The 27,887-nt window shown below is 36.6% G+C and overlaps 1 protein-coding gene across 2 annotated transcripts in view; it reads left to right on the top strand.

Annotated features, from left to right (window-relative positions):
* The window catches only part of Lnpk (lunapark, ER junction formation factor), a 55,643-nt gene that overhangs the window by 13,876 nt on the left and 13,880 nt on the right, over nucleotides 1–27,887 (top strand). For both annotated transcript variants that reach the window (XM_041639819.1, XM_041639820.1), the window contains exons 5-9: nucleotides 6,204–6,262; nucleotides 9,492–9,532; nucleotides 12,508–12,591; nucleotides 12,677–12,728; nucleotides 23,220–23,417. In XM_041639819.1, coding sequence (XP_041495753.1) covers nucleotides 6,204–6,262; nucleotides 9,492–9,532; nucleotides 12,508–12,591; nucleotides 12,677–12,728; nucleotides 23,220–23,417 — 434 coding nt within the window. The remainder of the gene's footprint in view (nucleotides 1–6,203; nucleotides 6,263–9,491; nucleotides 9,533–12,507; nucleotides 12,592–12,676; nucleotides 12,729–23,219; nucleotides 23,418–27,887) is intronic.

The following is a 27,887-nucleotide window of genomic DNA, read 5'->3' as shown; positions in this document are numbered from 1 at the left end:
TGGAACCCAGTGCATGAGTTACTTTCCACTGAGCTATATTCTTAGCCTGAATCATTTTTAAAAGTAGAAAAACTTCATTAAGTGTTTAAGTGTTGACTTGACATAGCCTAGAGTCATTGGAGAAGGGGGTCTCACTTGAAGGGTTCGCTGGATCAGATTGGCCTGAAGACAGCTGCTAAGCATGAGCCTGGGCATAAGCCCGGAAACAGTTTTCCTTCACGGTTTCTACCTTCACGTTCTTGTTTGAGTTCCTTAGTGGTGGACTGTGACATTTGAGTATAAACCAAACAAAGCGTTCCTGTCTTCAGTGGGTTTTGTTAGTGGGTTTTAGCAGCCACAGAAAGGCAGCTAGAACAGTTATATTTGTTCCTTCATTTTGTGTGTGTGTGTGTGTGTGTGTGTGTGTGTGTGTGTGTGTGTGTTTGCACATGTGGCTTTAGGTCAGATAACATTCTTTTTGGCTGGCAGTTCTCTTCTACCATGTGGGTCCTGGGATTGAATTTGGGCTATCCTACTCTGCTTCAAGAGCTTTTGTCTACCGAGTCGTCTTGCCTACCCATGAAGCATTTGGTTGCTGTGCTCTCTGATTGCCATGTGTCACTGTAGTTAGTGCTCTCTGGTTTGATAAGTTGCAGAACCACTTCACTTCGTCTCGTTCATTGTTACCCCGTTCTCTACTGTTGTGGCTTCTGTTTCAGTGAGCTCTTCACTTTGGGAAGCACAGGCCAAGTTACCTAACAAAGAATAGATTGTCTTTCCAGGCAGTGACAGTCAGCATGAAACAATACAGGTGTGGAAGTGGATGCTGAGGTAAATAAAGAGTTATCACCTGGATTATTTTATTGGTAGTAGGAACTATTACTTAAGTTTGATTGGCCTTTTTTCCTTAGAGAGCAGTTCTGACGGCTGGACTAGGATTTACTTCAAGTATTGGAAGCAGAAGGAGCAATAAAATGTATTGCTTTATTCTTCACATTTTTCTTGATTCGACCACTTAGAAAATTTGTCTGATATGTTCAAAATGTGACCATTATCTCTATTACGTATTTGGCGCTGCCTCAACTATAGAGGTCAAGGGCCAAGACAGAGCCTTTGCAGTCCAGTCACAGCTGTTGCAGAATTGCCCTTGGTAGTAGGGTATCAGTGCTCCGTTTTCACCTTGTTTATAAGACGGATGAACTTTAGGTTCCATTATTGTTTCCTAGAACATAGACTTAAGTGGATATAATTTTTTCAATTCTTTTAAACTTAAATGTTGCTTTTTTAGTGCTGAGGATCAAATCCAAGGCCTTATACATACTAAACAAATACTCTACTACTGGGGTATATTCCCCTTCGCTTCCCACGCCCAGTGCTAAGGCTCAAATCCCCAGGGCTTCACATGTACTAGGCAGGTATTCTACCCTCTAACCCACTAAGTTATACTCAGAATGTAGCGTTTGTTTCATGGGCATCGTTAGGCTTTGCCACAGGGAGCAAGGTTTGGGTATACTTAGACATTTTTATTTCTGCAGATGTACATTATTTTCGGGATTGATTGATCTGTTTTCTTCAAGAAATAAAGAAATAATATCTCGGTACATAGTCTAGTCTAGGGTGGCCTCCAACTGGTAATCCTCCTGAATGCTGTGAAGATGGGTATGTTCTACATGCCTGTCTGAGTTGGCTATACAGACACACAGACATACACAGACAGACATGCACATGCATACGTAAGTAGTTTTTTTTTTTTATTTTTTTAAGGGGTGCTAGGGATATATGTATTAGGCAATCATTCTATCTGAGCTACATCCTCAAACCCTTTTTAGCTTTTATTTTCAGACAGGGTCTTGCTCAAATGATCAGGCTGGCCTTGAAGTTGCTCTGTAGCTTGGACAAGGCCTGGAATTTAGATTTTCCTATTTTAGTTTCTTGAGTGGCTGCATTAAAAGCGTGCACAGCCAGGTCTGCTTGGTGTGTGTGTGTGTGTATGTGTGTGTCTCCAACCCAAGGCCTCAGTGTATGCTAGGTAAATAGTCTATCTATGACTGAACTGCATCGGGTATAGCACGAATTCTAATTGGCATTAAGAATAAAAACCCAGAGTCACATATTAGGGGGTGAGAGCTGAAGGACCAGAGAAGCAGAGCAGTCAGCCACTGGAGAGCTCTCACCTCTACCAGTGCTCTGATGGAAGGGGCACTCCTGTCTCTTAAATCCTCTCCGATGGAAGGGGCACTCCTGTCTCTTAAATCCTCTCCGATGGAGGGCACTCCTGTCTCTACAAGTCCTCAGACTGCATCTGAGCTCCTGTCTCCTCCTGTTTTATATTCCTCTCTCTGCCCAGTCATATCACTTCTGTCTCCTCCTCCCGAGTACTGGGATTAAAGACGTGTGACTCCCAAGTACTGGGATTAAAGGTGTGAGCCACCATCACCTGAATCTGTTTCTCTTTGAGACTGGATCAATCTAGTGTAGCCCAGGGTGGCTTTGAACTAAGAGAGATCCGTCTGCCTCTGCCTCCCGAGTGCTGCTGGGATTAAAGGTGTGTGTCACCACCGTCTGGCCTCTATGGCTAACTAGTGATTTAGCTCAGCACTCTGATCATCAGGCAAGCTTTATTTGTTAGATCACAAACAAAATATCACTACAGTCTAGCTCTAATTGGTTCATTTTAAAGTGAACAACTTTTAGATGTTTTTTGTGTGTATGTGGTCATTAAGCCCAGTGCCCCATGCTTGCTAGACAACCACTCTTTCCCTTAGTCATACCTCAGCTACTTACCTTTTAATGTCATAAGCACTCTTTCAGACATGTTCCGTTTCTTTTCCTTCCTTCCCTCTCTCAATCCTTCATTTCCTTTCTTTCTTAATAAAAATTTCTAGACATTTTATTCTCTCTAATTTTAGAAATTAATTACTTTAAAAATTTGATCTCCCTAGAGGAATAAACCATTGTCTTCCTTCATGGTGGATTTGTTTTTTAATTAAATCAAATCTTTTTTGTTGTTGTTTTCTCTGGGACTCTGAGGGAAGAAATTTAAGCAAGGGAACCGAGAAAGGTGGTCATCTTTCTCTCTCTCTCTCTCTCTCTCTCTCTCTCTCTTTCTTTCCCCACTTCAGTTAGAAGCTGTTAAGAATAGTTTTAACAAAATGGTTACTTTGATCCTACTTACTTTTCTATTGCAGTGACAAAATACTATGACCAAAGTAACGTTTAAAAGAAAGAGTTTAATTTGGGACTCATGGTTCCCAAGGTTACTCTATGACCATCATGGCGGGGAGCATGGTGGCAGCTGTTAGGCAGGGATGGTGCTAGAGCAGCAGCTGAGAGCTCACATGTTGAGAAAACAGCCATGAGGCAGAGGGGCACACTGGAAATGCCTGGGCGTTTGAAACCTCAGCGCTCACCCCCACTGACATCTCCAACAAGATCAAATCTCCTAATCCCTTCCGAACAGTTCCACCACCAGGTGTTCAAATATGAGCTATGGGGACCATTCTTATTCAAACCATCTCACACAGTTTTCATGCTTCCTACTGCTGGGTATTTCCTGAGTTAGTTAGAAGACTGGCAAACATGGCAGCCTTTTGAAGTATATTCAGTCATTTGGCCAGCCTACTGCTTCCTCCCTCTCTCCTTCATTCTCTCCCTTCCTTCCTTTTCTCCACACAAATATACCCCTGTGGAGGTCAGAGAACAACCTGAAGGAGCTGATTCTCTCCCTCCACTTAGTCCTTAGGCTTGATGGCAAACACCTTTCCCATCTCAAGGATTCCCATGACAGAAGTTTTAAATTTTTTTGATGAGATGCTGTTTGTCAGTTTTATTTTTATGAATATTGTTTTTCTATCACGTTTAAGAACTTTTTCCTTAATTATATGCCCCAGAGATTTCCCCAGAGATGATTTTTTTTAAGCCTTTTAAACGAAATATGTTATACTGGTTTGTAATGTATTTTTAATTGACTTTTGTGTAGGGATGAGATGTTGGTTGAAGTCTCCCCAACCCCAGATGCTGCTTAGTGGGTGAATTTTTAGAAAGGAGCCATACCTTTAAAAACTATTTTCATAGATCTTTTAGAAGTGCAATATGTACATATGTAAGGAAACATTATAATGAAACCCATTATTTTATCCAACTAATTTGTGGTAGTAAAATTAAAAAGATAAGTAATTTTGTCTAGTTAAGTCTTTGTTTTTGTGGTATTTAATACCACATAAGCATTTTCTACTTTTTTGGGCCCTGGTATGTCTCTGTTCATGATTTTCAGTCTGAGAAAACAGTTTGAAAGTTAGTTCACGTTAAGGATTAGATTTTATTTTATGATCCAGTATGTCAGTCTCTTTGAATTTCTGGTTTAAAATTTAGTGCATTTTGGTGATAAGAAAGAAGTTAATTTTAGTTTTTAAATATAATGTATTTTTTTGGTTTTATAAAAAAGGCTTTCTATATATTATATTTACTTTATTTTGAGCCAGTTATTTGTGGGAGATGTTTGGTATGAATGGAATGTCTCCAACTGTGTTTTTGACTAACTGGAGACCTTCTAGTAAATACTTTGGATTGACACGCCTGCATCTTAGAGTTGATCTATTTGTTATTTTTTCAGGAATTTGCATGATAATTACAGGCTGGATTAGCTCACATTCCCACCAACAGTGTACATAAGGGTTCCCTCTTGTCTGTTCGCTTGCTAGAGCTTGATGTGGTAGATGATCTTTTTGATGCTTTTTTGAATTGTAAATATTTTTATATTTCTATATTCACTAGGGAAACTAGCCTATAATTTTCTTCTTTTGTTGTTTTATCTTGTTTTCTGGTTTTGGTATCAAGATAATACTGGCTTCATAAAAAGTTTGGTAGTGTTATTCCCCTTTCTATTTTCTGGAGTAGTTTAAGCTCAGTGTTCGTTCTTAAAACAGGAGATTTCACTAGTAATCCATCTGGGCCTGTTTCATTTGAAAGATCCATTTATTTATTATTATTTGTTTAATATCATTTTTTTTATAATTCATTTAATTTTTAATCTTTTCATTTGTGTGTATGTATGTTTGGGGGGGGTGTTCACACATGTCATGGCACACTTAAGGAGGACAGTCCTGTGGGGCTGATTATGTGCCTTCATGTTATCAGGTGTTCACAGCACTTTACCCTCAGAGCCATCTGGCTGGCCTACTGTTTTTCTATATTTATATTGACTTGAAGAGATGACCTTGACAAGGTTGTGATAGGATTAGTTTTGAGTTTCTCTTAATTCTTTTAATATTTTTGGATATGATAGTAGTTCAAAGCCTAAAGAGTTATTTCCATAAAACCCTTTTTAGAGGTAAGGTTTCTCTGTATGACCTTGGTTGTCCTGGAACTCTCTGTAGACCAGTTTGGCTTCCAACTCACAGAGATCCACCTGCCTCTGCCTCCCGATTGCTGGGATTAAAGACATGTGCCACCACTGCTTAGCTACTATGAAATCTTAAAAGGAGTTATTTAGCTAAATTTTTTTTTATCAAGTATTTATTTGAAAGTAAGCCTCCCCTCCATTTCCTTCTCCAGATAGCCTATTCTATTACATAAAGAAGAACTCTCCAATGGATTATATAATAATGCTCATGTTTGGAAAAGCAAAACATTCTTGCCTGTTCACACAAGAGAACATATATGCCTGTTCCGACAAGGGCACATGTAAGAAAAGTCTTTGGAATTGATACTTATTTAGAGAAAGCATCCTGAGGTTGGAGAGATGACTCAGTGGTTAAGACTTGTACTGCTCTTGCAGAGACTTGAGTTCAGTTCCTAGCATCTGTGTTAGTAGGTTTACAACTGTAACTTCAGCTTTAGGTATCTTGCACCTTCTTCTGGCCTCTATGGACGTCACCATACATGTGCACATACAAATGCACATAAGTAAAAATAAAATAAATATTAATAAAAGAAAGCATTCTGTAATATTGTTCTTCATGCCTTGGGGGATTCATAGACCCCTTAGAAACTGACAAAAGTAATGGTTTCTCTAGAGAAGTAAACTCATACAAAGGCAGTTTTGTAATTCAAGGGAACCCTTATGGAGTTTAGGTAAAGAACTCCTCTGTTGAAAGCTCAGGCAATCTACTGGATTCCTTGATAGAATATACTACTTTTTGACTTTTAATATGTAGAGAGAAATACCTAACCCTAATTAAAGTCTATGGATTCTGATTTTGTTTTGAATTTTGCTTCCTCTCTAGCATCTGGACCATAAGAACTGTGCTTATTTTCTTCTTTTCCAAGAGAACAGAGAGAAATAGTAAGTTTAAGTTCCAAATATTTTTTTATAAATATATATTAAATAAACAAACTCATTGTGTGATATTTTATAAGCTAGTTATGAAATAGTTTATGAGACCATAGTATGTATGAGATTACATTGTGTGTCAGAATTCTTTGCTAGACAATAAAATGAAGTTTATGAATATAATAAATTTCTATTTTTCATATATATCAGTTCTTATTTAGATTTTTTTTCACAAAACATTTTTTTAAATAAAAGCAAATTATATTTGTTAAATTAATCTTTGTGGGAAACATTGGTACAAAGTAAAATATAACACACATATTCTTGTTCTTTTTACTTAGTTTATTATTTTATGTGTATGGGTATTTTACCTGCATGTTTGTCTATACTGTGTGAGCCACTTGGTACCTGTGGCGTCAAGGAGAGGCCATTGGATCTCCTAGTTAAAGATGGTTATGAGTGTCTATGTGTGCTAGGAATTGAACCTGGGTCCTTTGGAAGAGTAACCAGTGCTTTTAACTACAGAGCCATTTCTCTGGCCTTCTAACTTTTTCTTTAACTGTATTACTCTCCTTAACCTCATAGCCCTTTAGCTTCGTTTTAACTGAAATATAAAAATAAAGAATCAGCTTCTGTGTGTTTTATATATGTGCAAGTTGTAAAGATTTTCAAGTCTTAAGAAATATCTTAATCAGTTATACATTTATTTATTGAAAATGTTTTCATACAGTATATTCTGATCATTGTTTTCCCTCCCTCAATCCTCCCAGATCCTTCCCTAGCTTACTCCTTCTATACCTAGCTTACTCCACACCCTTTTCTCTCTCTCTTTTGAAAACAATAGGCAATTAAAGAAAAAGCCAGAATAAAAAAAGCAAAAACAAAAATATCACAAGACACACACATATATACACTCAGATACATGCAAAAACAAAACTCATAAAAACACAAAATCAAACATCATAATCTATAAGACCAGTAAAACAAACAAACAAAAAAAGTCCAAAAAGCAAATATGAGACAAAAGGCCTATAAAAATACCTTTGAATTAATTTTGTGTTGGTCATGTATTACTGGGCATGGGGCCTGCCCTAAAGTGTGGTTAACATGCCCAATCAGACTCCATTGGAGAAAACTAATTTTTCCTTTGCGAGAGGATGCCATTTGGAGAAAGCTTTTTATTTAGGGTTGGGAACTCGTATCCATTTCTATTTTTCAGCACTTGAACCGTGTTGACATGACTGTGTAAGCCCTGTGTTTGCTGCCCCAAGTCTCTCTGAGTTCATATGTGCACCTGTCCTGTTGTGTCTAGAAGACACTGTTGCCTTGGTGTCACCCATCCCCTCTGGCTGTACAGTCTCCTCACTGCCTCTTTCATAGGTCTCTGAGCCCTGGGGGAAGGAGTTTGAAGAATCCCACTTAGGACTGAAATGTTCCAAAGTCCCTCACTCTCTAAACATTGTCTAGTTGTGAGTCTCTGTTAGTTCCCATGTACTACAAATGAAAGGTTCTCTGGTGATGGTTGAGTGAGGCATGATCTATGGGTATGACAGGATGCCATTATGGGTTCTCTTATTGCTATGTTCCTTGAGCACAGTGGTTCTCAACTTTCCTAATGCTGGGACCCCTTAATGCCATTCCTCATGTTGTGCTGAACGCTAACCATAAAATTAGTTCCATTGCCACTTTATAACTGTAATTTTGCTTCTGTTATGAATCATAATGTAAATATCTGATTGCAGGATATCTGATATGCGATCCCTGTAAAAGGGTCATTTGACCTGTACAGGAGTTATGGCCCATAGGTTGAAAACCACTGTGTTGACAGAATAGTAGTACTTAGTTTTCTCCTAGGTCTTAGAGTTTTGGCCACCTGAGCAGTGTCTGGCATGAGTTCCACCTTGTGGGGTGGGCCTAGAATCTAAGTAGAGAGCGACTGGTTACTCCCTCAGCTTCTGTGCTATTGTTGTACTAGAGTGCCGTGCAGAGAAGTCACAGCGTGGACTACAGGACTTGTAGCTGGGCTGGTGTTGGTCCTTTTCCTCTGCAGTATCGAGTATCTTTCAGTACATGAGCCCCAGTCTTCACTAACAGCAAAGGCCCTAGCTAAGCACCAGCTTGACCTCTCTGTGTTCAATGAGAAGTATACATTCTTCTAAAAATAAACTTTCCATATTGTTTGCTTCTTTTTCTTTTTTTGTTTTTTTTTCCCACTGTACAAAGTTTAGTATATTGAATTAACGAGTATCTGTCATTCTACTGAAACAGTTATCAACTCACGGTCTATCTTAATTTTGTTTTTGCCTTCATCTTCACTATTTACATTATTTTGAAGTATATTTTAAAATAGAGTAATAATAATATAATGCATTAATCATACTTAGAAATATTAATAAAATATTAATATAAAATATAAAAATTCTGGTAATTTAAGAAGTTCTACTTGCTTTAAGAATATTTTGTTTGATTCAGTATGTAAATAAGGTTGTATAAGTAGATGGCCTTTAGAATATCCTCCTTGCATACGACCTCACTTCTGTCTGCTTCAGTATATGTGGCCGAGTCCAAATAACCACTTATCTTGAGATACCTTTGATTTTTTTTTTCTCACACTTTTCCTTATCCTATTTTTTTGGTATCCCTATCCTCTTTGAATATAACTACATGCTTAATCTCTGACAAACACTATCTAAAATACACTTAATATTTTCACTTAAAAAGTTTTATTATATATGTGTGTGTGTGTGTGTGTGTGTGTGTGCGCGCGCGCACCTGCATGTATTTATATGCCCCATGTATGTAGTACATTCTGCGGAGACTGGAAGAGGGCATTTGATCATTGGAACTGGACTTCTAGGTGGTTGTGAGTTGCCCGATATGGGGTGTTTGGAACTAAACTCTAGTTCTGTGCAAGACAGTTCTAGGGAATCTGACACCCTCACACAGAGATCCATGCAGGCAAAACACCAATGCACATAAAATAAAAATAAATTGTTCAAAAAATTTTGTCTATATAAAGTCCATTAATATTTTTCCTGAATCTTGAAATGTATAATACAGCCAGAATATGAAATATATGGGTAAACATTAAGATAATTTTTATCTCTGCATATGTGATAAATTTAGAGGAATCCTGGACATTTTCTTGTGTTTACTTCATGTATATTATTTATGATGATTGAGTTTCATATCTAAGCATCTTAATATTTGATTTAGCTTTTATTTAAATCTTCTTTTCTAGATGAAGCTTTGGATGATTTAAAATCCCAGAAGAAAAAGATAGTAAGTTAAATTTTATCTAAAGTTAATTTATATAAATAAGTTAAGAACGGAATAATTAATGTTTATATATTATACCTTAGTGACTCTTCAAGGAACACTTTTGACAGTATTTTGATGTTGAAATTATGATTTTTTGTAGTTAATGATAATATACAGGAAAAAGGTTAGATGTGGTGTTTTTAGATTCTGAGAACTATACTAGTTGGGAAAGTAAGCAAATAATTCATATTGAAGAACTAAATGAGGCAGAGGGTATAAAGGTGAGTGCTCAGAGTGTGTTTTAGAGCCCCAGTAGAGGAAATGTATACTTGTGTTCATTCTTAGGTTTCTTTAGTACAGAGTACAGAGAGAGAGAGACAGAGATAGAGAGGAAAAAAGGAATATTAGTTATAAGGGAAACTCAACATGAAAACACTGAAATGAGAGACTATGATATTTTTTCTGGTATCTTTTGCTTTACCCCTGCAGTGGTGAGCACACGGATACCCATTGAGAGGCTAGTTCGTGAATGCTTTGTGTGTTTTGGGAAGAGTACTAGAGTAAGACAAAGGGCTGAGGGGCTCAGAGGTCAGCACATGAAAGTCTGTATAAGTGAGTTGATCTTGGGGTTTGCCTTTATGGTTTTACACGTTTTCTTAGAATTAAAATGGAAATGGCGGTGATTGCTGGTAGTATGAAGTTATATAGAAAACTCATGAGATGGAATTTACTCAAGTGTAATCTGTTTAGTGTACTTGTGTCTGGAGTATAATAAGTTGATTCGTTTTCTGTTGCTGTGATAAAGAACTGAGGTGTTCAACTTAAACTGAAGACAATTCATTTTGGCTCCTGACTTTAAAGGTTTTAGTCCTTGATCACTTGCTTGCCTGCGGTAGCACAGTATCTCACGATGGGTGCATGTTGTATGAAAAGAATTTTAGTAACAATTACAAAATGTAATGGAGAGTGGGTTTGTATCAATTAGTACTTTAGAATTATCTTATTAAGGAAAATAAATGAAACAGACACACACGTGAATATTAAGACTGACTGACTTACTAGGATTTGCAGTTGTTGAAATAGCATTGATTTGAGTTCTCTGTTAAAGATGACAGTTTTGTCTAACCTTTAAAAAAATTTAAAACATTTTTATCTTTTAAAAACTTTCACTACATATAGTCATTATATTTATTACGTTACATAAGGACATATTGACACAAGTATGTATTGTATTGAGCAAGTTCCCTTCTCGTGTCTCCCTGGTCTCCCCACTTCCATTAGTAGACTTTTCCCCGCAGACACTCTCACTCATGGCATGTTTACACATGTTTTTGTATGTGTGTAAAACCTAGGAATCACATACAGGAGAAAACACACAATACCTGCTTCTCTGAGACTGGCTTAATTTCCTTAACACGCCAGTCTTTGTAAACATAGCAGTAGGCTGCACCTGTAGCTATGCTGATAGAATCAGTAGCTTCTTGCCACCCTGACATTCATGTTTTTATTATTCATAGTGGAATAAAACTGTAAATTATCTGTAGGTCACAATGCAACACTTTAAGTGCTCACTCACCATATTCGTCTTAGTGACTTCTGTTGTGCTAGTGTAGAGCATTTCTGTTGTTACTGAGAGTTCTGTTTCACAAGAGGTCTAAAAAGCATTAGCATCAGAGATTAAATTCTTTAATATTCCATAATGACATTGATTTGGGGATGTATTGTGTGATACCCTTTCTCTACTTATTCTTAATTTTCTCTAGTCCAAAATGAATTTTATATCATGAAATTAAAGTAACTTCATTTATTATATATTATTTATCATTATTAATTTGTTATAATTGTGGAATAATTAGTAAAATATTTTAGTTTTACTAAATTGAGATTCATTAATCTCAGAACTTAGCTTCTTAAACGTTGAACATTTAATGGGGAATCTATTAACTTCTGTTGTGTGGGTTATTTCTTTTAAAGCTATGCTTTAGCTAAGTAAATGTCATTTGAGTCGCTTTCTAAAATAAGTGTCCCTGGAATGAACACGACCTATAATGAATATAAGTGGTTATTGGTCACTGGGAAGGAGAAGGTCCTGTTCCAATTTTTCCCTAGTTTTTTTTTTTCGTGCTGACTATCTTAGACTAGATCTTAACTCTAAGTATTGCTGAAGTGATATTTTACTAGTGATTACTTTTAAAATCAAACCCCTGTATTAGGCTTTAAAGTGACTTGAGAACATAGTAAGTAAAGTGCTGGAACAAGAAGCGTTTTAATTACAGGCCCTAGTGTGAGCGTAAAACCCAATACAAATTTTACTTAAATCCTGTTGGATTTTTTTTTTATTCTAAAGTCGTTTGAATCTAAGTAAAAAATAATAATAAAGGGGGCCGGGAGGACGTTAGCTTTTTGAGTCACTTGAGCAAAGCCATGGCTGTTCTCCAGTTAGTGAGTTTTCACTGCACTCGCAGCAAGCTAATTGCTTCTGCTAATAAATAATCTAAAATCGATGCTGACAGCAGCTAATTGGCACAGAGATTTTATTTTGTAAAGCTCTTGGCTAACGACCTTCTTAAATTAATAGCATTAAGTGCTATGAGGAAATAAATCTGAGGAATTGCCTGTCACTTGCTTGTCATGTCTAATAACTTCCGATAATGATGGCTGATAGATTTCTGCACATTCCATTATTGAAGTCGGTGCATGTAATTATTCTCCTCATTATATGTAAACAATTAGCCAGATTTGGTATTTCCTTGCAGTAAAGCTGCTAAAATACAAGCAATGTGTTAGAGGTTAGAAACTATTTTAAAAACTTGGATTTTAATTATTTGATCGTAGGAAATCTTTTTATTTAGATACATTTGCTAAATGTAAGTACAAACAGGAGAGGGGTGATTTTATTTTTTTTTGATTCCAAGATTTTAATATCTTTTGAATACGATTTATAAAAACAAATAATGATTCAAAATATAACAATTTATGGGAATTTTTGTTTGTAGCTTGAAGAAGTCATGGAAAAAGAAACTTATAAGACAGCTAAGTTAATTCTCGAAAGGTTTGATCCAGAATCAAAGAAAGCAAAGGTAAAACTGTGACTCTGTGTTTTTTCATTACAACTTCTCCATTGTATTCGGGACTTCGTAATTTAAACATGATTGTAATTGACAGGAGTTTGAGCCGCCATCTGCTGGAGCAGCTGTAACTGCAAAACCAGGACAAGGTAAATAACTTTGTAGAAACTGCTGCTGCTGTTGGAAAGATCCATATTTACCCAAGTGAGTTCACAAGTGTGTGTTGGTGGTGTGTAAAAAGTTAAATGCTTTTATGTTCATTTATACTTGGTAATCTGACATACGACATAGAATAGATAACAATATTTTTGCTTTTCGTGGGAATACATTGATAAGTTAGAATATTGAATATTTATTGAGATTAAAATAAATAATTGGTTTTAATTTTGAAATTTAATTAATTTTACTTATAATGAGCTTTTCCCCTTGCAAATAATAGTCTTAGGAATATCTGTTATTAATATCTTTTCATTTTTATGAGTTCCTTCTGGAGAATGAAGATTTTTGTGACAGTTAAAAAACTTTAAAATAAAAAAGTTAATAATTTAAAAATGAGAAAAATGAGGATTGAATGTATATGAATTTTTTATATAGTTCATATAGAACTATATAGAAAGAAATTTCATATAACAACAAATTTTTGCAGTTGTATTGCCTATCATCACCTTTACATTTAGTATTATAAAATTTCAAGTCATTTTATATTTATTGCGAATTATTTAAATTTAGTTTATTATTATTGTATGTAGGATGTGTGTTGTTGTGTGGGGGGTCATGTATACCAGGGCTCATGTGTAGCGGTCAAAGGGTAACTCTGTGCAGTTGACTCAATCCTTCCACCTTTTTGTAGGTTAAAGGGATTGAGCATAGGTTCTCAGGCCTATGCGGTAAGCATTTCCCTAGTGAGTCTCCTCATCAGCCCCCAGAAGTCATTTCATATGGTTATATGAAATATCTCCTGAAGTGGAATGTGAATATTTTGAGTGTGCATTAGTTTTTAATCTTTATTTTTTTCAGTAGAATCTGGTAAGTTTTCAAGATTTTTGTGGCATTGAAGAAAAAAATACATAGAAAACTAACTCTGGTCCATGCAGAATTGAAGCCTGATCTTAAAGTTACGATACTATTTATAGCTTTGAGAGGGAATGTTTTTTATAAATATCCATAAGGACCATGAAGATTAAATGAGTCATATTTTAGGTTTCCTAACTGGTATGGCTGTGTGGGAAGAATTTATAACCAGTCTTTATAACTAGGATTTTGAATTAGAGAAATATTAGCTTGTTCTTTATTTTTTCACTGTTTTTTTTTTTTTGGTAAAAGTAAAAGTTCACATACAATTAAAATAAATTAGATATATATGTTTCTAAAGAAATTCCCATATTCATAATCAGTGTTAAGTTTTTCTATAGTTTATACATTTGTTAAGCAATCATAGAAAAAAGTTTTATTCTGCGTGAAACAATTTGTGTACATACTTTTAAGAAGTACTGCTGAAGTCTGAATCCATAGGCGCTGAGAATAAAATTGTTGTTTCCAGAGATACAGAGGTGACGGGGGCAGTAGGGAGATATTGGTCAAAGAATCCAGAGCTGTAGTTAAGTAGATGAATATGCCACACAGACAGCTAATGCACACTATGGTGACTGTAGTTAGCAATGCTGTATTGTTTGCTTGAAATTCGCAATGACAGTGGATTTTATTTTTTTTTATTTTTTTTTATTTTTTTTGGTTTTTTCGAGACAGGGTTTCTCTGTAGCTTTGGAGCCTGTCCTGGAACTCCCTATGTAGACCAGGCTGGCCTCGAACTCACAGAGATTCACCTGCCTCTGCCTCCCGAGTGCTGGGATTAAAGGCGTGCGCCACCACCGCCCGGCGACAGTGGATTTTATGTGTTCTCCGTATACAGAAAAACTGGCATGATGGGAATGTCTAATTAGCTTGACTGTAGGAATCGTTTAATAATGTTGAAGAAATTCTTTGAATAAGTTTTAACACTAGTAAATAGTTTTTCAGTGTGGTATTTTGCAAAAATCTATGGCTATTGCTTTTCTAAATACTAAAATATTTCAAGCAAGTTATTTTAAGAATTTGAACATTTTTTTTTTAGAAAATTTTGAGACACAAATACAATTTTTCTTCTGACACCATATCATAATTATAGAAAACTACTGCTGATTTGTTTGCTTTGGATACTTGCACTGCTTTTGGATAGTCTTAGAGAGGATTAATTTTTAGCTGTATTGTGATCAGTCATTTAAAAAATGCATTTAAGGAGCAGGCAAGATGTCTCAGTGGGTAAAGGCTTTTGCTGCCAAGCATGATTATGGCCTCAGTCTACCCCGGAATCCACAGTTAGAAGGAGAACTGACTCCTTGAAGGTGTCCTCTGACCTCCACATATGCTTTGTGGCATACAGGCACACAGTTTTCTCCCTCTAATTAATAAAGACTTTTAATTAAAAATGTATCGAATACTTATAGGCAGGTGCCTTGTAGAATAAAGAGATGAAGGTATCATTTTTTAACCTTAAAAATTTATATTGCGTGTGTGTATATCCTCTTGCATGTATAGTTATATACACGTGTGCACATGTATGTGCAGGCCAGGGGACACCCTCATGCTGGCACTTCAGGTGCTGTTCATCTTTTTTTTTTTTTGAGGCAGGGTCTCTCACTTTCCTTTAGCTCCCCAAGTAGCCTAGGTTGTCTGGCTAGCAACCTAGAGACCGCCTGTCTCTGCTTCCCCAGCACTGGGATTACAAAGGAGGTTCTTGTCCGGTCTTTCATTTTGTGGTTTCTGGGGACTGAGCTCAGGTCCTGCAACTTGTACTACATACATTTTATGATTGAGCTATTTTCCCAGTCCCATCTCTCTCAAAAACTTAAAACTTTAACTAAAATACACTTCTTGGGAGGGGTATATTATTCCAGGAAATCTTGACTCTGTTTTTTTCCCCTAATTTAAAGAGATATAAATTGTATTATAATTTTTATTCTACCTTTTCAGAATTGCATTTTAGTTACATTGAATCTTATTCAGCATCTTTTAGTTTCATATCTTCTTTGCTTATTGCAGACAGGGTTACACTCTGTGGCCTAGACTAATCTGGAACTTGTGGCAATCCTTCTGCCTCAGACTCCTGAGTGCTGGGATTGCAGATGTGTGCGACCTTTCTTAACCTGCTGTTGTTCTTATAGGTGATGGTTACATAGGTGTTGGTTTTATATTTGTGTTAGTTCTGAGTTCCTGTTGGTTTGAAATCTTTAGTTTCTGCTTCACTTGCATGCTCGCTTTCCCTCTTCCCTTCCCTCCCTCCTCTTTTCCCGTCCTCTCTCATTCCTTCTTGCCTTCGCTTACTTTTTCATCTGAGTTTTGATTAACAGAAAGTGAGGTAAAGTACTGAATACATATATTGCATTCATATATGGCCCTTGAAAGGGCAACTCTCCAAAAGGATTTTAATTTGAAGTGTCTATTTTGCTAGCTCTTTTACAAATGCTGACCTGCAAAAATTGATGCATGTATAATAGATTATTTTATGTAACTGAGTTGTTAATGTTTACTGTGCTTAGACTGACTATAACTTTTAAGGATAGTATTGTTTGATTTGCCTAGGTTTTATGTTAAAAGAAATAGCATGCTTACTGGAGGATTAACCCATCTTCCCTGACGTTCTCTTTCAGTTCCAAGTAGATTTCATTTTTTTTTTTTTAAAGAACAGCTTTGGTTTGTAAACAAATGTCAAAGACAGTGTAGAGTTCCTGTTTTTCTTGCACCAAGTTTCTCCTTTTATCATAACAAGAAGGTATGTTTGTAGCCATGTGATATGTTCATATTGTTAACCGAAGGCTGTATGTTACTCTTTTCTGTTCTATGATACCATTTGAGTTCTAGTAATGTTTAGTTGTCTTTTCTTCTTAGACAGCTTCTAACTGAAATGGTTTCTGGATTTTTCTTTGTTTTTTGACCTTCAGAGATCTTTCCCTAACATTTTTTTTATAAGGAGTTTTTAGATAATTTTATTCTTAAAAAAAACATTGGTTATTTTTTGCTATGAAGGAATAAGCATACAAAGTAGGGATCTCTGTGCATAAAGATTAGGTAGAAATGTTTGCTGCTATTATGGACTAGAAGACAGGAAGATTTTTGTCTCATTTTAAAAAGCGATAAAACTTAGACAAATGAAAAATGAAATTTGCCACAATATAAACTTCTGAGTACTCTCTATATTATATAGAAATGTAAGTATTTGGGAATGATGAAAAATTAAATTTCTTTCAAGATGTTGATTATATAAGACTAAATTTTTCAAGGACCAAACTTCATTTTCAAGATCTTGAAATCGAGAACTATATTTAATTCTAATGTACTCTCTTTGTTACGGTTACTGTTGCTATGATGAAATACCAAGACCAAAAGCAAGTTGAAGAGGAAAGGCTTATTTTTCTTCGGCTTAAACTTCCACATTGTTCCCGATAGGACATCCCCATTGTCTCAGTGTGTGGGTGCACCCTTCGCGGTCCTGAGTTCCTTGCTCGTGCTCTCTCTCCTGCTCCTGATTTGGACCTTGAGATTTCTGTCCGGTGCTCCAATGTGGGTCTCTGTCTCTGTCTCCTTTCATCACCTGATGAAGGTTAATATTCAGGAGGATGCGTATATGTTTGTCTTTGGATTCACCTTCTTATTTAGCTTCTCTAGGATCGCGAATTATAGGCTCAATGTCCTTTATTTATGGCTAGAAACCTCACCTTACTAGATTTGGATGGAGGTGGGTGGTCCTTGGACTTCACACACGTCAGGGAACCCTGATTGCTCTTTGAGCTGATAAGGGAGGAGGACTTGATCGGGGGAGGGGGAGGGAAATGGGAGGCGGTGGCGGGGAGGAGGCAGAAATCTTTAATAAATAAATAAATAAATTTAAAAAAAAATAAAAACAACAACAACAAAAACCTTCCACATTGTTATTCATCATCAAAGGAAATCAAGACAGGAACTCAAACAGGGCCAGAACCTGGAGGCAGGAGCTGATGCAGAGGCCATGGAACGGCACTGCTTACTAGCTTGCTTCTAATGGCTTGCTCAGACTGCTTTCTTATAGAACCCAGGACACCAGCTCAGGTGTAGCACCACCCACAATGGGCTGGGCCCTCCCCTGTTGATCACTAATTGAGAAAATGCCTTACAGCAGGATTTCATGGAGGCATTTCCTCAACTGAGTCTTCTTCCTCTCAGATGAATTGTAGCTTGTGTCAAGGTAACAGATAAAACCAGCCAGTACAGATGAATAGGAGATTTTTGAGTTTACATGTGCCTTGATCCTGTTGAGTTAGAGGGCCTTATTTCCTTGATATCCTCTATCCCTTTTGGTTCTTACACTGGATACTCCTCCTATTCTGTGGAGTCCCTTATCCCTGAGGGGAGGGATTTGATGGAGAAACCCATTTAGGGATGTTTCAGGTTTCTCTTAGTCTGTTTAATGTCTGGCTGTGAGTCTGTGTTTGTTCCCTTCTACTACAGGAGGAAGCTTTGTGATGATGGCTGAGCAAGGCAGTGATCAATGAGTACAGCAGAATGTCGTTAGAAGTAATTTTATTGCTATGTTCTTTTAGTGGAATAGTAGTATTTGGTTTTTCCTTTGGTCTTTGGGCTATCTAGTCTTAGGTTTTTGGTCACCCAAGCCGTGTTGGGTATGGATTTCATCTCGTGGAGTGGGCCTTAAGTCAAATCAGATATTGGTTGGTTACTCCCACAAGCTTCACCCACCATTGCATTAGCATGTCTTGTGGGTAAGACAATGTTGTATGTAGATCAAAGGGTTTGTAAGCTGGGTTTTTTTTTTTTTTCTCCTTTGGTAGAGTACTTTCCTATACCATAGACAATGGCATATATAGGTAGTCTCTATGTAGGCATCAACTAGACTTCTCCACATTCAATGAGCTCTGTAGGTGTCTTCAGCAATAGGGACTTGCCACCAGTTTATGGATAGCAACCTATAGTGTTGGCAACAAACTGATTTTTTTGTTTGTTTGTTTGTTTTTGTTGTTGTTGTTTTTCCTGTAGGACCCCTATGGCCAGCAACTCAACTTAAATGTAATTTATTTCTGTATTCCTGGAAGCTTCATTTGGTGACAAGACCTGTTCAGTTTGGGGTTCTGTTTCCCCCTTTATTTGGTGGTTTAATTTAGATTGTCTTCATATATTTATATGTTTTAGGAAGCTTCTACTGTATTAGGTTTCCATACTACCCCTCAAAAGGCCCTTAATTTTAGCTCCTCCTCCTTATGTTCCTCCCTTGTCATTCTCCCTTTCCCCCCTCCCCACTTGATCCCCCTGTTCCAGTTGTTCTCCACCCCATCCCACCTACAGCCATCTATTCTGTTTACCTTTCCTAGAGAGATTTATCTGTCCCCTCTTAGTCCCTTACTTTGTACCTAACCTTTGTGACTCTAGATTATACCTTGGTTATTATTGACTTAACAGCTAATATCCACATATAAGAGAATACATACATTTTTGTCTATCTTGAGTTACCTTACTCAAGATGTTTTCTAGTTCCACCCATATACCTGGGAATTTTACATTTCATTTAAAACAGATGAGTAATAGTCCATATTGTAAATGCACCATATTTTCTCACCATTCATCTGTTGAGGACATCTAGGTTGTTTCAGTTTCTGGCTATTATGAATAGAACAGCAATGAACATGGTTGAGCAACTGTCTCTTTGGTAGGATGATGTCTCCTTTGGGTGTATGCCCAAGAATAATATAGCTGAATCTTAAGGTAGATCGATTCCCATCTTCCTGAGGAACTGCCACATTGATTTCCATAGTGGCTGCATAAATTTGCAGTCTCACCAGCATGGAGGAGTTTTCCCCTTACTCCACATCCTTGCCAGCATGAGTTGTTATTTGTTTTATTGTCATAACCATTGTGACAGGTGTAAGATGAAATCTAAATCAAGAAGACCTTTTTTTAAAAAAAAAATCCTGGAGATTGGATAGAATAGAGAACAAAACTGAGACATAAAATTTAGGATATAATATAATCTAGTATAGATATGAGAGGAGGTCATGAATCATACAAAGTTATGGCAATGTCAGTGGAAAAGGAGCAACTGGAGCAGTGGTTTTCAACCTCTGGGTCGTGACCCCTTTGGGAGGGCTGATGACCCTTTTACGGGGTTGTATAACATACTTACTTTGTGATTCATCACATAGCAAAACTACAGTTATGAAGTACCAGTGGAAATCTTATGGTTCTGGTCATCACAACAAGAAGCACTGTGTTAAAGGGTCTCAGTATTACAGGAAGGTTGAGAACCACTGGACTAGCTAGAGAAAGTAGATTGACATAGTTTGATGTGATTGCATTTGGAAAGTAGTGGGTAGTTGGAGGAGTCATTAAATCATATCTACCAAGTCTCTTGAGAGGCATTACAAAAATAAAGCCTCGTAGTATAGTTTTTAAGACATGGTGCCCTTTCTATGTGAGGATGTTCAAACAGTTATGTGGTTGCACAGTCTGTCCAGTGTTACAAGGAGATACTTCCATGAACAGTCCATAGTTTCTGTGAGTTAGAAGGTGATATTCAAATCACTATTGGAAATGCCTAGGTCACATTTGAAAAGTAAAATTAAGTTATATTTTCATTTTAGAATATTTAGCTCAAGAATTATTAACAGAAAGCTACAGAGAAAGATTTTAATTTTTAAATTTTTTTTTCATTTTACATACCAACCACAGTTGCCCCTCCTCCCCTTCCCACACCCATCCCCTACCTCTTCCTGAACCCATCCCCCATCCCCCCATCCACTCCTCTGAAAGGGTAAGGCCCCCCATGGGGAGTCAACAAAGCCTGGCACATTAAGTTGAGGCAGGACTAAGCCCCTCCCCACTGCTGAGCAAGGCACCCCACCATAGGGAATGGGCTCCAAAAAGCCAACTCATGCACCAGGGACAGATTTTAATTTTTACATGGTTAGATTTTCACTAAAGAAACCCCAAAATAACTTGTGAAACATTTAATGTATAAATTAAATATTTTATTATTTTAATTTATATGAGTGGTTTGCCTGCATGTATATCTATGTACCACGTGTGTGCCTGGTGTTAGAAGAGGCCCAAAGAGGATATCAGATTCCCTGGAGCTGTTGATCACAATGTTGGTATGTGTGCTGGAAATCAAACCCAGGTCCTGTGGGAAAACAACCATTGCTCTTAACACTGAACCATTTCTCCAATCCCCAAATATCTGTTTTGTTTTGTTTTTTTTAAAGAAATATCTAGAGGCTGGAGAGATGGCTCAGCTTACAGAAGACCTGGGTTCCCTTCCCAGCACCTAGTGGTGATGTACTAGTTCCAGGGGATCTGATGAGGACTCCAGGCATGATGCATGTGGTGGGCATACATACACAAAGGCAAACACTTACATAGAAAAGAAATAATTTTTATAGTATTATATATATATATGTTTCCTATGTAAGTGTGCTTCATGCCTTCCAGGTGCCCGTGAAAGACTGAACAGGGTACTGGAACCCCTAGAACTGAGATTACAGACAATTGTAAGCTGCCATGTGGGTTCCAGGAACTGAACCTACTCTGCTCCTAAGTGCTGAGTCAGTTTTCCATTCCTATAAAATGTAATCCCTGTAGGAACTAGATTGCTTAAGAATGCTTCCACTTTTATTTCTTTACTTTTCATTTTTCCAGTGTTAGGGATTGAACTCAGGGCTTTGCTGATTTCTGGCAGTTGTTCTACTACCTAACTATAGCTCCCCACGCAGTCCAGACTGACTTTGAGTCGATCTGTGCCTTTGCCTCTTTACTACTTGGATTTCGTGTGGTTTACTATACTTGGCTTTAGATTGCTTAGTTTTTGGTTATTGTAATCCATGGAACCTGTTTATTAGTGCTAATACTAATAACTACTGCTTATTAAGTACTTTTCATGTGCTCTGGCTAAGCTCTTAATGTTAATTTTCTCATTCTTTACAGTAACCATAGCGATTAAGTATTTTCTTTATGAGGAAGCAAAGTTGAGAGATGTCATCAGTTTAGAAAAGCTGTGTGCATATGCAGTAAACAATGTAGCTGAAGTTAAGGAAGATTGAGTAGAGAGTCTTCTTATCATAACATTGTTTTAGAATTACTTTTAAACTTATTTTCTTTTGTTTATTCTAATGTAATTTGAGTCTGGCTTAGTTTTGAATTTAAACTAGCATAGCTGGGCATATTCTTATATTTGGTAACTAAATTTTGTTGACTGATTATTAATGTCATCTTTCCGTCGAGAATTTAAGGCTGGAGTGTAGCTCAGTTGATAGAATGTCTGTCTAGGGTATGTGAAGTCCTGGGCCTGATGCTACATGGCTCTAATTCCACTACCGGGAGATGGAGGCAGGAGGATCAGAAGTTCCAGGTCCTTCTAAGGAGTTTGATATACGTACTCTATGATTTATGTACCCTATGATATATCTACTCTATCTAAACAAACATTTTTTTAAAAAAAACTGTCAGATAGAATCCAAATCGAAAATGTTTCATGCACTTTTATTGCTTAGACCAATGAACATATGATTTCTTTAGTTTCAACCCAGTAATTTAGGCTTGTGACAGTTTACTGTGATATACAGAATTAAAAAGTCACAGAGGGTCTCTTTATTTGCTCTCTGATGCTAAGGTGTGAGAGGGACTGTTTATGTCGCTTAGGTCATCTAGTAGATCATGAAATAGTCTGTGTAGCCAGTCAGTAAATAGCCGTAAGGGCCATGTGCTCCTTTTGTGCCTTTTCCCAATTGTTGATAATATGTAAACAAAAACTACAAACCCAGCGGCAGCTTCAATCTGGCACATTGAACCAATCTCTGCTGTAGAGAATTTTGTAATTTCTAAAACTGAAAGCTAAGGTTATGTATGACAGAACATTATATATACACAAGAGAAGTTTTTCCTCTCTGAATATACTGCACAAATCAGTGTCCCAAGAAGGTAGCCATAGTGTGAAGGAGCAGGTACCTAAGTAGTTGAAGCATACTTTTTAAATAGTGTTCTTAGGACTACTTAAATTATTTTATTATTACAGAATATACATGTATATATTTCCTTATTAAAATTATTATTTTTAGTCTTGAAAAACAAATCTACTGTTTGAAATTTTCACCACTTCTGATGTTTTCTTTTTCGTATCTCTGTTGGAAGGCTTGTTATAAAAAGATGTGACACGTAACAGGGTGGTGATTTTATTACATTGAATTTGTCAGTAGACAAATCAAGTTGGTTTTTTATTGTTTTGTTTTTCAAGACAGAGTTTATCTTGTGTGTATGTAACCTTGGCTGTCCTGGAACTCACTGTGTAGATCAGGCTGGCCTTGAACTCAAGAGATCAGCCTGTTTCTGCCCCCTGAGTGCTCGGATTAAAGTGTGTGCCACCGCCGCCTGGCTAGTTTGGTTGTATAAATTTGTACAATTGGATTATGGGTTCATAGAAAGAGTTCTCTAGTTTTTATGTTCTGTAGAATTCACATTATAAATGCTTAGAAACAGTGCCTGTTGGTGCTAAAAAATTTCAGTAAACGTCATTTATGGTTGTGGCTAATATATTAGACATTAAGTCTAGAATATATTATTATTCTCAGAGATTCGTCAGCGAACTGCAGCTCAGAGAAACCTTTCCCCAGCACCAGCGAGCTCTAATCAGGGCCCTGCTCCACAAGTTCCAGTCACTCCTGGGCCTTCAAAGGATGCATCAGCTCCAGGGGGACCTCCGGAAAGGACTGCTGCTCCAGCCTTACCCAGGCGCCTTGGATCCCCTGCTACATCAGTGCCTGGAATGGGTAAACACAGCACTTAATGTTATTTACAGTTTATATTGTTTTCTCTGGTTACCAATAAAATGAGCCATTTTCAGACAGTATGGAAATGGCATTTCATTTGGAAATAGCAGAGCAGTTATCTGATTAAGCAGGAGTTCCATATTCAATTAGCTATAACTCTTTACAGCTGGCACCTTGTGATACCAAACCTATTTCTTGAGCTCATTTAACTGTTATGGCTTCTTTGTTTAAATGGCAATAAAACTTTGTAGCATTCTGTAGTCTACAGTGTAGCATTATCTTTTTATATTCAATTCTTAGAATGGCTCTAGATTTATATATGGTTGGGATAGAGGGGAACACTTTAGCAAGTACTTATATTCTTTGCTAATTCCTCATATAGACACTAAAACATGACAATTACCATATTTCAGGAAAAATATTCAAGTATTGTAGTGCCTGATATACTTTTGTAAATATGAGCTAGTAGATTTTTTTCTCCTAAGTCATGGAACTATAGTATTTTCTGATAGGCTTCTTTTAAGTTCTATTAAGAGTGTGATTGATCTGTGGATTTTATCCAGTGCTGTAACATATGGCCAGCCACTTTTTATTTTTTGAAGTGTGATTAGAGCAAGGAAATCTATTCATTGCTTTAGCAGATGACATGGTTTGTGTAGGTTTCCATGTCAGATTATTAAGTAAGAGTAAACTGTATTTTATTTATGGTATTTAATTCTAATTGAAGTACTTTAGTACTTCATGACTAGTTGCTACTTTCTAGAGTAATGATTTTGAGAGTAGACACTACTTTAATCAGTTGGGTATTTAGAGCATTTATTAAATAGAAAAACCCCAATGTTATTTATGGTAGATTTTTTGCTTGCATTCCTATAAAAATGCAGCTAAGGTTTTAGAAGACTAGGAAACTATTGATTTACAAGGTAAGAGAACTGACTATGAATGGAATGCATAAAAATCTTAGTATTTAAAATAATTTTAATACCTTACAATTTTATGTGTAATGATAAAATAGTTATATATTTGTGAAATTGAGACAGCTTAATGGGCTGAAACAGTTCATTTTTTTAGTTGTTTTGTAGGTGATTTGAGATACCCATAATTTGTAAATTCAAATTTTGTTTGTTTAAGAACCGAAGACTCAGGTAAGAGTCTTTGACTCGCAGGCAACTTAGCCACGTATATAGTTGTAAGGACTATACTGTCTAGTATAGGGCTATACAAGCAACTAGCTTAAGTTCCATGTGCATGTAAATAAAACATGTTTTGCATACGTTTCTAATTAGCTTCTATGAAAATACTGTTTATATTGTACATTGCCAAAAATGTGAATGAGTTAAACAGTTTATTATAGAGAAAATTAGTAATTCATTTTTCTATTCCAACATGTTTGTGAGAGAATCAATTTAATGTATATTACCGCAGTGCTCCCATATGTTTGAAAATTAATAAGCAGCAGGTACTTGATAATTTGCCAAACTGTAAAAATGCCCAGTATTCCTACAATAATTGCTTTTGATGTTTATTATTTACTGTTCCCCATGACATCATGAGTATTAAGATGCATTATTTTTAAAGTTGCCAAGTTATTTAATCAAGTTATTACCAAGTTTCAGGAAGCCTAAGATACTTGAATGAAATCTTTTGTTTTATGTATCCAGATTGCTTTGTGGACATGTTCACTTTAAATATGTAAAAGTAAAATACTCCAGCCACCTAAATTGATATAAATGCTTTCAAAATCTAATTTGAAAACTGGGAATGTAGCTCAGTGGTAGAATGTTTGCCTAAGTACTGTATTAGCTACACATATATTTTTATGTTTCCTTTTTCTTTTTAGTTCAGCTAAATATTTTCTAATTTCTGTTTGATTTTGCTTTGCATCCTGAATTAGTTAGATAGTTTTAAATGCTTGGTGAGCTTTAAGATGTTTTCTGCTGCTGATTCTAATTCTTTTGTAGTCAGAAAATATACTGTGTGCTGTTTGGATCTGATTAAATGTATTGAGGCTTGTTTAATGACCCATTATGCCATGTCTTGGTAACTGCTTTCTTTCTGTTTGAAAAAAAAAAAACATGTATTTGTTCTCTAGGGTAGAGCAGTTCTAAAAGTCCATTAGATAAAGCTGGTGATAGTGAGTGTTCAAGTCTTTTTTCCCCCTGATTTTTTTGTAGATTTATTTATTTTTAGTCAATTATTGGTAACAAAATGTTAAAACCTTTAATTATAATTTTTATTTGTCTATCTTTTCTTGAATTTCTGTTAGTTTTTGTGTTATGGGTTTGACGTTCTGTTATGATGCACTTGGATATTTGGCATGGTTGTACTTCAAGGAAAAGCTGTATGTCATTATTCATTTATTCATTTGTGGGTGTGTGTGCGCATGGGTGTGCGCATGGGTGTGCATGGGGGTGCGCATGGGTGTGCATGGGTGTGCGCATGGGTGTGTGTGCACATGGGTGTGTGTGCGCATGGGTGTGCGCGTGGGTGTGCGCATGGGTGTGTGCGCGCATGGGTGTGCGCATGGGTGTGCCTGTGGGTGTGCACGTGGGTGTGCGCATGGGCATGGAGGTCTGAAGACAACTTGCGGGGTTAGGGTCTCTCCACTGTGTGGACTCCAGAGACTGAACTCACGCCCTCAGGCTTGGTGGTAGGCACCTTTACCCACTGAGCCATCTTACTGGTCCCTAGTTCTTGATAAGTTGATGCCTTTGTCCTTGTGACCTTTATAGTCATTTAAAGTTTCTTATGCTTAGTGTTAGCATATTTTCGTATTTTACTTAAAATTTATTTTTCTAGTTTTTTTTTTTTTAAAGCATGTTCGTAGCATATATATATATATTGAAGAGTTGCCTCTTTGTCCCGTCTGAGCCTGTTTCATCATGCGGTGCTGACCATGGTCCCGTGACTGTGTTTGGGTTTGAGCTTAAACATTTGGTGGGACGTGAGCTCCTTTGTCCCATGCGTGTGCTGTCCTTTTCTCCATTTGCTCTTTCCCTTTGAACTGAAATTTTTGTGACTACATTTAATCTTTTTTCACCGCCATATTGTTTGTAACACTTTTGACATGTGATTTTAATGGTTGTGCTGATATTTAGTAAATACCTCTAATCACAGTTGTTCATGTGATGTGATACCATCTCACATATAGTTTTAAAGATCTGACAAAAATACAGTTAACAATTTCCCTCTCTTGGCTTTTCCTTTTATTTTACATTTTTCTTCTATACATATTATAAGTCTCACAATTATTTTTTTATTTAATCAGTTATGCAGTCTCACTATGTAGTCTTGGCTGGTTCACAGCTAAGCCCAACCTTCTGTGTTTGTGAGCCTAGTACCCATGGAGAACAGAAGAGGTGTCAGATGTTAATGGGACCGGAGTTACAGATGGCGTGAGCCTCCACTGGGTGCTGGCAAACAAGTCCAGTTCCTCTGCAAGAACAGCCAGGGCTGTGCCGCCCCTGAAGCTTAGATCTACTTTTTGGTTTTGTTTGTTTGTTTGTATTTTTGTTTTTTTATACCTGTTGTCACTTCCTTTGGCTTTAAGGATTTTTAAAAATTATTCCTGTAATGTAGTTTGGCCAATGAATGATTTCTTTATTTTAAACATTTGGAAAAAGATCTTATTTTGCCTTATTTTTGTTTAAAAAAGATATTTATGCTGGATACAGATTCTAGTCTGACAGCTTTCATTTTCAGAACGTTAAAGATAAGTTTTGTTTTAGCCTGCATCTGATTAAAAGTCTTCTGTCGCCTTTTTCTCTATAATGTACCCCTTTCGGCCTATTATTAAGCAGTTTGTGTGTACAAAATAGTGTGTCTTATGTTTGGGATTTGTTAAGATTCTTTTATCTGTGTCTTTACAACTCAAATTTGGAAAAAGTTATATACTATTTCTTTAATTATGTATACCTTTTTCGTTTCTCTACAGAACTGTTCATTGTTATATAACTTACTGGTCCCCCCCCCCCTTAATTTTTGGTCTATTTTGTTACATTTTATACGGTTTTTATTGCCATGTCTTCAACTACACCGATACCTTTTTTATAATGTCTAAATGTCTGTTTATTTCATCTGTGGGTTTTTTCATCCTACACATTGTAGACTTCTGTGAAGTTTAGTGTTGATACTTGTAGTTTGTCTCATGTCTTTTTTTAGCACACCTAGATTCTCAAACACGTGGGAGTGTTTTAGTATTTTTCCCTACTAATTCAGTCACATCTGAAACAATTTTTTTTCACTGTACATTGTACTTTTGTTTGTTTGTCTGGCTAGTACTTTTTGAATGCCAGAAATGGCAGATTTTATATTGCTGGGTATGTTTCTTCTTCTTCCTCCTACCCACTTCCCTTTTTCTTCCTTCTTCCCTCCCTCCCTTTCTCTCTCTCTCCCTCCCTCCCTCCCCTCCCTCCCTTCTTCCCTCTCTTCCTTTTTTGAGTTTTTTTTTTTTTTTTTAACTCTAGCTCT

Source organism: Microtus oregoni, unplaced genomic scaffold (genome assembly GCF_018167655.1).
Source record: "Microtus oregoni isolate MIOR12 unplaced genomic scaffold, Mior012 000060F_ref0000265, whole genome shotgun sequence".
Classification (NCBI taxonomy): Eukaryota; Metazoa; Chordata; class Mammalia; order Rodentia; family Cricetidae; genus Microtus; species Microtus oregoni.
This window is presented reverse-complemented; position numbering and strand designations above follow the sequence as displayed.